Source organism: Phyllostomus hastatus, unplaced genomic scaffold, assembly GCF_019186645.2.
Source record: "Phyllostomus hastatus isolate PE091 unplaced genomic scaffold, TTU_PhHast_1.1 phas_contig_283, whole genome shotgun sequence".
NCBI lineage: Eukaryota > Metazoa > Chordata > Mammalia > Chiroptera > Phyllostomidae > Phyllostomus > Phyllostomus hastatus.
Window position 1 is genome coordinate 9,750,949 of NW_025333833.1, and position 12,744 is coordinate 9,763,692.

Genomic DNA, 12,744 nt, shown 5'->3' on the forward strand with positions numbered 1-12,744 from the left:
CACATTACTTACTGCCTGGGAAGCAAATTATAAGAGTTAGGGTTGTAGCCACCTTGCTTATACTTGTATAAAAGAGGTGAATCATAAATATTTCTAGATTATTTGAATATTATTATTAAGGAAGTTACTAAGCTTTATTCATTCAGTGGACATTATTGGGTATCTATTCTGTGCACTATAACCAGGCTGTAAAGAAACACACTTGACCCTTGAACAACATGGTTTTGAGCTGCATAGGCCCACTTGCATGTGGATTTTTCTGTTTTCTTTTTTTTAATCCTCACCCAAGGATATGGGTGAGTTGTTTTAGAGAGAGAGGAAGAGAGAAATATCGATGTGAGAAACATCGATTGGTTTGCTCCCCTACAGATTCTGACTGGGGATCAAACCTGTGATCTAGGTATGTGCCCTGACTGGGAATCAGACCCACGACCTTTTGGTGTACAGGATAACACTCCAACCAACCGAGCTACCTGGCCTGGGCTGGATTTTTTTCATTAGATAATGTAAATGTATTAACTCATCCTTATGACTATAGTACTTTGTGAAGAGTTAAGAACTGAAACAAAGCTATGTGTAAATGGCCAGTAGAGGGCCAAAGGATGCCACAGCCACTGTGTGACATGTTTTATGGTATTTCACATTCTATTAACTAACATTCTTTGAGCATCTTCTATTTTCTAAGTACTGTTCTAAGTACTCTTCATGTATCCTCATATAATCATGAGTCATAATATAAGCATTTGTGATTTAAGAGTTTTTAATTTTCATAGTAGACCTGTGAGGTATGTGCAGTCACCATTCCTGTTTTACAGATGAGGGCACTGAAGTACAGAGCAGTTCATCTTCCTGAGCTAATAAATGGTAGAGTTGGCTTTCATACATTGTCTGACCCTGTGGCTCTTAGCCTCGCTACTCTGCTGCCTTACGTAGAGAGAGGTGGGAGAATTACATCACATCTGACACACAGTCATACAGGTATTCCAGATGCGGAAGACCAGGTATACGGGCAGTCAGCACAGTATTCGTATTACTAGTTGAGATTTTGTCTCTGCAGACGTCTATTTTCCTGTCACGTTAACGTTGTTGGTTGAATAGTATTGGTTTTGTGGTTGTATTTGGATTTAATTTGTAAGATATTACTGTTATGAGTTATTATAAGTGTGAAAAGTTTTTTCCTAGTTTACATGTATTTCAATAACACTGTAACAAAAACAACAACACTCAGAGATGCTGATGAACAGGATTGTTTTAAATCCTTTGGAAATCAAAGAAATCTTTTGTAATAGACATGAATATGTATTGATTTCATTTATTATACAAATTCAGAGTTTTATATAAAGTATTGAATTTCCTTAAGGTAAAACAGCACGAATCTAGGAAACTCTTTGAATTTCTTGCTTTTTGTATTTGGATGTATTCCCCCTATCCTAGGCAAGTGACCTGGGTGGCTCGTAGACAGTCCTTAGGTACTAGTATGGACAATACTTGTAGGCTTCCTGCCCCCTGGGTTCCCCACTGGGGACTATTCTTTTGTCACAGACGTAGAATGATATCCTATATATGGAGTTCTCTAGAACCTACTACTAGAAAAAACACAGAAGGCCTTTTATTCAGGTGAAAATTCAAGTAGTAAGAAGTGAAAAGTTATCTATGATTTCACTGTCCGTTGTCTTGTTTCAAATGAAATTATGATTCAGTTTTATAATCAACATGAGACTATCATTTTTCTCTTTATAAAATTTTAATCATTTTTTAAAACTTAATTTGGTAAAGCTTTCCTTTTGCAAATTTAATTCATTTTCATTACACGTCAGAGGTTCTACTTCGTGTGCTCTTTCAATCATATTTAAAGTAATTTTCTCCAAAGAAGAAACCCTTTTGAATTTAAAAATTATTTATTGAGCTCCTACTGTGTACAAGTCACTCTGCTGGTCATTGATGGTTTATTTGGTTCCTTACCACATCATTTCATTTTTGTACGCATGCCTGGTGTACTTCGGAAGTACAAAAACTCCATTCAGACATTTGAATCTCTGATACCTGCTTCCATGATAGATTTATTTCCTTAAGTATTCTCTGGCTGGATTTATTTGTCCTTATATTTTTTTATTTTTAGCTATTTGTTCTAAGCAATGTATTCATTTACTGTTGTAAAGTATCCTATGGAGAAACTGTGCAATAACCACCACTCTACAGTTGTGTAGGACTTTAAAATTCTATTCTCTAAACTGAAATAAAGACTTTCTGATGTTTGGTAAGATCTTCTGGTCTAACTTCTTTGTTTTAGATGAAGTTAGTGGTCTTGGAGACATCTGAAATTGTAAAGAAAATAGTGAGTGTGTACATTTTTCCTAAAAGAAGTCCTGTATCTTTATTGTATTTACTTAGGGCTTTTGTAACACAAATAAATGTGAGAATTAAGGGTCAGTAAACGTGGGGCTGATCTTCATATGTAGTCTTAGAAAAGCTGTGGCCCACTAATAAAAGTTTTTTCAAGAAAGATTTCTGTTTGAGTATGTTTCTGTCACCACTTCTGACACCAAATGTAGTTCTTTTCTTTTTTTCTTTCTTTTTTTTTTGACACCAACAGCCATTTCTCCTACACCAACTGTGTGTCTAATAATTCAGTTTAATTCTGATACTAACTACCCAAGAGTTAGCACAGACCCCGTTGCTTAAGGGCTTAGTCCCACAAGACTACTTAAGATGCCACCTGGAATTGGGTCCTAAGCTACCCCTGCTTCTGCCTGGCTGATTATAAATTTGGGGGTTCTCACAATCCCCCTCCCCCAGGTTAGATAATTTGTTAGGATGACTCACAAGCCTCATGAAAGTGCTAAACTTACTATTAATTTACTATAAAACATACAACTTAAGGAACAGCCTAATGGAAGAGATGCACAGGACAAGGTATGGGAACAGGGTGGAACAGAGCTTTCATGCCCTCCCCCAGCATTTTATTGTGTTCATCAACTTGGAAGGTCTCTGAACCCTGAAGTGTTTTAGAGTTTTTGTGGAGGTTTTTATTACATGGGCATGATTGATTACATCTTTGGCCGTTGGTGATGAACTCAGTGTTCAGCCACTCTCCCTTCCACAGAGGTCTGGGGTGGGACTGAGAGTTTTACCCCTTTAATCAGGTTGTTCATTTGTCTAGGGACCAGTGCTCAATCTGAAGCTGTTTGGGGCCTTCCCCACCACCTCTCCACCGTGAGCCATCTCATTAGTATGCAAAAGATAGTAAATTTCAAGGGTTCAGAGCTTTGTGTCAGGAACCTGAAATAAGGAGCAAATATTTTTTGTTATAAAATGCTTGTATTACTGTATTGCCTCAAATTCTACATAGTGAATCTTGTTGAATATTTTTGGATTTAAACGTGTGAAATTTACATTTTTATACATAATTTTCCTACAAAATGTATTTTAAGCCTTTCCCATGGATGTGTTTATTGATTTTAGAGAGGGAAGGGGGAGAGGAGGAAGGGGGAGGGAGGGGGAGAGAGAGAGAGAAAGAAAAAGAAAGAAACATTGATGAGCGAAAGGAGCATTGATCAGTTGACTTCCTTACACTCTCCAACTAGGGATTGAACCCATAACCTATGTGCACTGACCAGGAATCGAACACCAATCTTTTGGCGTATAGGGTGATGCTCCAACCAACTGAGCCACCTGACCAGGGTCCCTACAAAATTTTCTATAAAATGAGGGTTAAAATGAACAGAAATGCGTTAATTTTAAAAATTGCCTTGTTTTTTGGAAATCTTTTACTGTATATGGTCAGACTTGTTCAGTCATGGAACTAATAGGTTGCTAATCTGAAGCAATGATAAATTCATTTGGGAAGATACAGAGTGGGTTACCCTGGAGGTGTATTTCTTGTGTTTTGTTTTGTTTTGTTTTTTGTTTTCATATGCTTGAATGACTCTATGGCTTGTTCAGGTGAAGGATGATTTGGTTCCCCAGAGGACATTAGGCAGTGTCTGGAGACATTTTTGGTTGTCACAAACCCCCCCCCCTTTTGGTGGGGAGGCTGCTGCTGATATCTAGTGAATCCCTAGATGCCAGGGGTGCTACTATAAATCCTGTTATACATAGAGTAGCCCCTCACAGGAAAAGAATTGTCTGGCCCCAAATGTCAGTTGTACCAAGGTTGAGGAAAGCTGGTGGCCAATTTAGGAGCCACCAGTTTGAAGCTTTGAAGCTGTGGGACTGGACACAGTCACCTCAGCTGATGTCCAGTTCTTCAGCTCTGGAACCTATCCACTTAATTAATTCTACTATTTTGATAGATATCAGAAATATTTCTCATTCCTGTCTCCATACCACTTAAAGAGACCAAAGTACAACCTTCCAAATTACCATAATAAGGTTATTAGTTGACTTCCTGGTTTGGAAAAAAACAAACAGTAAAGCCTTTACTGTCTTTATAGTCCTGGACCATTATGGAGGACTTTCTAGACCTCCACTGAAAAGTATTTCTATCCAAGATGGAAAGAATTCTGGAGATTGTCTACACAGCAGTGTGAATGTACTTAACACTACTGAACTGTATACTTGAAAATGGTTAAGATGGTAAATTTTATGTTATGTATATAGCAATTTAAAAAATTTGTATCAAGTGTTTTATATGTGCTTATGTGGTGTTCCACTGTATTTAGGACTGTTGTTCTCAGTTTCTGTAACAATTATCTTCTAGTCAGAGATTTTATAGTATTTTAGGTGGTATGTTACTCTTTTGAAATGCCCCTTAATGTTTAAAGTGTACAAATTAGCCCTCGTTTTAAAGATTAGACATTAATGGATTGGTATGAAGATACAGTGTTTTTGTTTTAGCTTATTAAAGTTAACTGAAGTATTTCACTGAATTCTTAATTTAGGGAATCATATGTAGTCATTGTGTGGATATTGTAAAATAAGTAATTGTTTAACTTCAAATGCTTTCAGTATAAAGATTACTCAATTCATGTATTCCTTTTATTTCTTCCTCATAGGCTTTCAAGGATATGTTGTATTCAGCTCAGGACCAGGCACCTTCTGTGGAAGGTAAGATGCATTAACTTCTACATGTAGTCAGATAAAATCTCTTTCTAAGGAAAGATATTTTTAACTGTCAGTATAAAACCAATAGAACCTATCCTATTATGTAGATCTTTTCTCATTTTTTAAAATTATACTTTATTGATTATGCTGTTACAATTGTCCTGATATTTTCCCCCTTACCTTCCCCCATCCAGCACCCCCCACTCCCTCTGGCAATACTCCTGCCATTGTTTATGTCCATTGGTCACGTGTGTAAGTTCTTTGGCTACTCCATTTCCTATACTGTACTTCACAACCCTGTGGCTATTCTGTAACTACCGATTTTTACTTCTCAGTCTTCTCACCTCCTCACCCATCCTCCCATACCCCTGTCCCATCTGGCAACCATCAAAAAGCTCTCTGTATCCATGATTCTGTCTCTGTTCTTCTTGTTTGCTTGTTCGTTTTTTAGATTCAGTTGTTGATAGATGTGTATTTGTTGCCATTTTAGTGTTCATTGTTTGATCTTCTTTTTCTTAAATAAGTCCCTTCAACATTTCATATAATAATGGTGTGGTGATGATGAACTCCTTTAGTATTTTCTTGTCTGGATAGCTCTTTATCTGCTCTTTGATTCTAAATGATATCCTTGCTGGGTAAAGCAGTCTTGGCTTTTGCCTGCTTTTATCATGACTTTGAATATTTCTTACCAATTTCTTACCTTCTAGCCTGGAAAATTTCTTTTGAGAAATCAGCTGACAGTCTTATGGGAACTTTCCTGTAGGTAACTAACTGCTTTTTGCTTACTGCTTTTAAGATTCTCTCTTATCTTTAACCTTTGACATTTTGATTATGATGTATCTTGGAGTGGGCCTCTTTGCCTCCATCTTGTTTGGGATTCTGTGCTTCCTGGACTTGCATGTCTATTTCCTTCACCAAATTAGAGAAGTTCTCTTTCATTATTTTTCCAAATAGAGTACCAATTTCTTGCTCTTTCTCTTCTCCTTCTGGTACACCTATGATGCAAATGTTGAATTTCTTGAAGTTGTCCCAGAGACTGCTTACACTATCCTCATTTTTTTGGATTCTTTTTTTCTTCTTGTTGTTCTGATTGTTTTTTTTTTTCTTCCTTATGTTCCAAATCATTGATTTGATTCTCACCTTCATCCACTCTATTGTGGTTTCCCTGTAAATTGTTCTTTATTTCAATTAGCGTATCCTTCATTTCTGATTGGATCTTTTTTATGCTGCTGAGGTCCACACTAAGTTCCTTGAGCATCTTCATAACCAGTGTTTTGAACTCTACATCTGATAGATTGCTTATCTCTGTTTTGTTTAGCTCTTTTTCTGGAGTTTTGACTTTTCTTCATTTGGGCCATGTTTCTTTGTCACCTCGTTTTGGCAGCCTCCCTGTGTTTGTTTCTATGTATTAGGTAGAGCTGCTTTGATTATGTGTCTTGTTAGTGTGGCCTAATGTAGTAGGTGTCCTGTAGGGTCCAGTGGTACATCTTCCCCTGTCACCCAAGCTGAGTACTCAGGGTGTGCCCTTTTTGTGGGCTGAGTACACCCTCCTCTTGTAGTTGAGCCTTGGTTGCTGTTAGCAAATCAATGGGAGGGATTTATCCAGGCCAGTCTGCTGCAAGGATTGGCTGTGACCACTGACCCCCAACCTCCTCCCTCCATGGAGGATCATCTGTGCAGGTGCAGAGTGTTGGTGCTCTGACATGGTCTGTAGCTGTCCACTGGGTGCTCTGGCCCTGGGGTTTACTAGGTGGTGCAGATGTCAGCATCTACCTGTTTTGCCCTGGGTCACCCTGCCTGAACTGTAAAGCAGCCTGAGATGGCTGCTACTTGTGCTGGCTTGGAGACTCCCAGGCAAAGCCAGCTGTGAATCTAGCTAGCTGCTGCTAGTGCCTGGCCTGGGTCTCACTGAAGCCAGCTGTTGCTTATGTGAGAGGATTTAGGAAGTTGTGCAGTACAGCCGAGACCAGCCATTCATATGGAAAAGCAGCTTGCATGGGCTTGTAATTTGGGTGAGGCAGAATCTGGGCATCTCCATGTTGGATCAAACAGTGTTACATTGTTAGCCAAGTTGATGGAGTCCGACATGGGGCACTAGCCTGCCTGCTTGGTGGCTCTGCAGGAGGAGGGCTCAGAAAAGGGACAATGGCCTCTGCTCACCCTGATACCAGACAATTTAGCTTCTCTGAGTGTGCCATTGGTGCTCTTCAAACCACCACCCCAGTGCCTGAAGCTCAGAGGGAATGACTCTGAGTAGGTGAGTCTGTGTGTGGGTTCTTTAAGAGGAACTGCTTGGGGCTCCATCAGTTTTTCCCAGTGACTCAATTCCCACTGTTTTTTGCAGCCAGAAGTTGTGGGGACTTATCTTCCTGGCACTGGAACCCTGGGCTGGGGCCTGGTGTGGGGCTGGGACTCCTCACTCCTGAGATATCTTTCCCAAATTTTTATCTATTACACGTGAGTGTGGGACCAACCCGTTTAGCTTCTGTGCCACTCCTACCAGTGTGGATGGATTTGGTTTCTTTAATTCCGTATTTTTCAGGCTGCCATTCAACTCAATTTCTGATGGTTCTGAGTGATGGTGGTTCTATATTTTACTTGTATTGATGTGGTTGTGTAAAAAGGTGAGCCATGTCTGCCTACACTGCGATGTTGATTGGAAATCCCTTTTCATTTTTATAATGTGTTTCGATTACATTATATTTCAATCAGATTTTTGTTTAGGTCACATTTGCCCTGTGATAGATCTCTTATGTGTCCTTAAATCACTTTAGCATTGTGAATCACAGATGCTGGCTTAGACTCAAAGTTCTTATCTGTGTCATTTTTACTTCCTCTCCTTCCAAAAATGTATTTTCATATCTATCTCTTTATCGATCAACCATGAGGGAATCCTTAGTTCATAATCAGTCTGGGCAACATGTCTTTTTCTTTCTGTCATGTCTTTAGACTGGGACTAGTCAACAGAGCATATTCACTCTGTGTGTATGTGTGTGTGTGTGTGTGTGTGTGTGTGACAAGCGTTTATATGTATGCAAGCACACAGTTTGGCAGTCATAAAACAATTGACCCGAGGACAGTGATTCTCTCCTTCATTATCCTTATCGATCCTTCCTTTTCTTTGCCTGAGCTTCTGCTCACCAGCTCATTCTTTATGAGCTTAACCTTTGGTAGGTTTGGATAGTTGTAAGTTAAAGTCATAGGGGTTCTTGTATCATAAATAATTAGGAGCTAATTCAACAACTGTTTCTTGAGGGAGTGTTCTTTCTGAGCCTGGGTATTCTTTCAAATTTTCACATCACATTTTTTTTGCAGGACAGAAGAATGTGAAAAAGTATATGCCAAGAATATTCTAGGTTAATATAGCTTGATATCTTTATGAAATATCAAACTGGAATTTTATGAAGTCAGTCTAAAAAGAAAATTTTTCAGGCTTATTTTTATGACATAGATGCTGAAGTTGTTTAATAAAATTATAGATCTATATTTTAAAATTTTGTTGTCTTTAATGACATAGAAATGTACATCTTTCATTTTTAACCATTTTGAATTGAAAATGTCTTTTTTTTTCTTTTTTGAGATACTGAATTCTCAAAATCTTCACAAGGATATTAACACTTAGATATTAGTTTTATAATATGTTACTCAGTTTTGGTTTATAATATATTTAATATGTTTAATTCTGTAATATTTAACTGAAGATATTTAAGATTTATGAAAATGTTTAGTTCTTTTTTGGGTTATCGTATCTTTTGATGTGTCCTAAAGAGCACCTCCTCAAAATATTTAAACAGTGTAAGAAAAATGAAATTACATGAAAGTTAAACTGATTTCCTCACCCTGTGTAATTTGCTTCAATAGTGATTCTTTTAATTCTATTCTCAAGATTGAGCTATTTTTCTTTCTTTCTTTCTTTCTTCTTTTTTTAAATTACAGTCCAGTATGTAACAAAGATACTCTGAGATATGTTGAAAGTTATGATCTTCAGCTCTCCATGCTGGATCACATTGTAATGTTCATACACTTTTAGCTGTTACAGAAAAATGGAATTCTATCAAAGCATGCTAAAATGAAAGGGTCTTTATTTTTATTTGAAATAAATGTCTAATGATTATAACTTGGAAATGCCTATAATTTGAAATAGTATATATATATATGAATGTTTAAAGACTTATTCTCTGGCATTCTTTATTAATTTATATCTAATTTCCTTTGATATGTATCATTATTACCTGCTCCGTATAATCTCTTATTTTAGTAACTACTTACATTTAGAAATATATGACTGAGAAGGTAATGTAAAATTCTCTGTTAAAGTTATACACTGTATCAATTTTTAAATAATGGCATAATTAAACATTTTACTGTTTGTTATCTTTTTTACAGAAACACTTAAACAGAGCAGCATACATGACAGTAGAATAAAAGTATCATAAAGTGACTAGAATTGTGAGATTTTTTTGTTTTTGTTTTTAATGTAGAGGGGCAGGCATATACTTAGTGTCCTTAGAGTTAATCTTTTTATAGTAATGTTTGGAGGAATTTTTGGAGAGTGGTATTAAAAACATTTAGACTACATTGTTTTTTCACAATTCCTTTTATTAATGAGATATTGTCAATGAAGTATTTAATAGTTGAGAATTTGGTGCAGATTAAAATTAAGCTGCAAACTTGAGGTTCCCCACAGTGAATCACATCTAAATAATCAGGATTGTTTTGAGGAAAGACAATTTATTTTAGATATGAAAAAAAAACTATTAATAGTAGTACCCATTTGACATAGTCAGATTTTCAGTGACAGAGAACAATGGAAGACATAAGTTGATATACTTTTTACCTTTTTTTCTCATGATATATTTTCTCCATTTGGTATCTTGGTCACTTTATGGAATTTATCTAATTGGGTAAATAGTCATACATTTTTTGAGGAAAGTTTCTCTTTCCCAGGACAGTTTTGATACATATTATTTTATATACATATAAATTTATATACTGTATGTAATATGTACACTATATTGATTATTCTCTTTCACTTGTTACTCTGAACTAATTTCAAGTAAAGCTTCCAACTTTATTTTGCCATTCTCTTTTTAAAATATATATTTTGTTTGAAAGCATTAATGTTTTTTACTCTGGTGATGGAAATATTTGACAATCTGACAGTCAGCCTAGGTCACAGAATTACGAGATCATCTGCATTTCTAATTGAAAGGGACTTTGAGAGCTCATTTGGACGCTCTCATTTTAGGTTTGTGTGCTCTGAGACCAAGCTAAGTTTTCATGGCTCATAAGAACAATCAGGATTATTAATGCTGAATATGACAACAAAAGGAGAATCCCAGAGATAAAACTAGTTTTGAAATATAAAAAGACTTTTTTATGTTGACTTTGCATTTTTATCCAAATGATATCTTTCAGTATAATTTTCAATTGGACATTTCTTTACATCCCTGTATTTTAAAAAGATTTATGAAGTGTTACTTTGAATAATAGTGCAATTTGTTTTGTTGTGAAAACACTAATTGTATCTTTTAATAAATCTTTCTATACTAATTTTTTTTATTACTCCACATAGTTTCCAGAAGTATTGGGAAAGGTTTATAGAATTAGATAAAATACATTGGTAACAGTAGTTATAGATGTAGAATAGGGAGAAAATGAAGATAGAATAGTGAGTTAAAGCTCCAGTAAATTTAATACAGAGAATAAATACTTTAAAGATCCTGGAACAGAAAAACATCAGGTAAAAATTAAGGAAATAGGCGTAAATTATGGACTTTTGTTAATAATGTGTCAGTCAATATTGGTTCATTAATTGTGACAAATGCACTCTTCTAAACATTAGATGTTGATAGGGAAAAGTGGGTAGGACGTATATGGAAACCCTCAGGGCAATGTTTGCAATTTTTCTGTAAATCTGAAAACATTTTTAAATAAAAAGTCTATTAAAAAATAGATACCATAAGGTTTTATATAGTTGCCAGATGCTAATTATAGTATGTCATTTAAGGCCGCCTTCTCCTTGTTGATTTTCTGTGTGGATGAGCTATCCATTGATGTCAAGGGTGTTAAGATCCCCTACTGTGACTGTATGTCTGTCAGTGTCTCCCTTTATGTCCATCAAGATTTGCTTTACATACTCAGCTGCTCCTATATTGCGTGCAAAAATGTTTACTAGGGTTATATCCTCTTGTTCAATTGTTCCCTTTTTCATTATGTACTGTTCTTCTTTGTCTCTTATTGTATAACCTTGGTTTTAAAGTCTTTTTAGTTATATATAAGTATTGCTACCACTGCTTTTTTTTTCCTTTCCATTTGTTTGAAATATCTTTTTTCATCCCTTTACTTTTAGTCTGTATGTATTTTTTGTTTCGAGGTGGGTTTTTTGAAAACAGAATATATATAGGTCTTGTTTTCTTATCCATTCAGCTACCCTGTGTCTTTTGATTAGAGCAATTAAGCCATTTACATTTAAAATGATAATTCATAGATGCATATTTATTAAGTTTATTTTTTTAACTATATTCTTCTTTTTTTTCTTCGTCGTCTTCTCCTCTTCCTCCTTCTTCTCCCTTTCTACTTTCTTCTTCAAGCAAGCCCTTTAACATTTGTTGTAATACTGGTTTGGTGATAACAAACTCTTTTAGCTTTTTCTTGTCTGGAAAGTTCTTTACTTCTCCTTTAATTTTAAATGAGAGCCTTGCTGGATAAAGTAGCTTTGGCTGTAGGTCCTTGCTTTTCATCACTTTGAATATTTCATGCCAATCCCATCTGGCCTAAAATGTTTCTGTTGAGAAATCGGATGACAGTCTTATGAGATCTCCTTTTACTAACTACCTTTCTCTTAATAGCTTTTAAGATTCTCTCCTTGTCTTTAAGCTTTGCCATTTTAATTATGGTGTATCTTGGTGTGGGCCTCTTTGGGTCCATCTTGTTGGGGACTCTTTGTGCTTCCTGGACTTGTATGTCTTTGCCAGACACTAATTATAAATTTAACTCTAAATTTTCTGGAGTTCAGAGGATAGAGGAGAGCATGATTAATTTCAGAATTCCTATAAGGTAAATTTATATCAATTTCTCAGAAAAAGATCAGTTTTTACTGAACATGAGATTTGAGAAATTCTTTCTTTGGACCTTCTGAAGAGTACTGTATTTTGTTTGGTGTGGCAAGTAATATTCCCAACAACAATTTTACAAAAAGCTTGATGGTGAGTTTCATAAAGCTGTTTCTTACAATCCAAGGGTATGATATAAAAATTCATTATTCTGACCTACAAAGGTCCTAAATGATCTGGCCCTGTGTCCATGACTTCACCTTCTGCCATATTCCTTCTTGTTCGCTAGGCTTCAGACACATTGCCTTTTTCTGTCCCTAAATCAGGCCAAGCTTGCTCTTACAATAGATCTTCAGCTCTTGCTCTCTGTTGAGAATCATTGGATCTTCTGAATACCCAATCTATGTAGCTACTTAGTCACTTTATATTACATCTCTTTATTTCTTGCATAGCATTTGTCACTGATTTATTCAGTTAAGACCAATGTAAGTCTTTTATGACCAGAGATTTTTGTCCTTTTTACTGTTTTGTGCATAATAATCTAAAATAGCTACACACCTTACATATTTACTTAGCTCATCAATGGGTTGGAATAAAAATAAATCCTTTCTTTTGAAATCAAAGTACTATTTATGAAAAGAACAAA

General features: G+C 35.8%; 1 protein-coding gene across 2 annotated transcripts in view; it reads left to right on the forward strand.

The window, feature by feature from the left end:
• Positions 1-12,744, forward strand: part of XPR1 (xenotropic and polytropic retrovirus receptor 1) — a 135,044-nt gene that overhangs the window by 13,098 nt on the left and 109,202 nt on the right. For both annotated transcript variants that reach the window (XR_006785609.1, XM_045838458.1), the window contains exon 2: positions 4,995-5,046. Coding sequence is in view for 1 of the 2 variants with exons in the window: in XM_045838458.1 (XP_045694414.1) it covers positions 4,995-5,046 (52 nt within the window). In the remaining variant the exon portion in view is untranslated. The remainder of the gene's footprint in view (positions 1-4,994; positions 5,047-12,744) is intronic.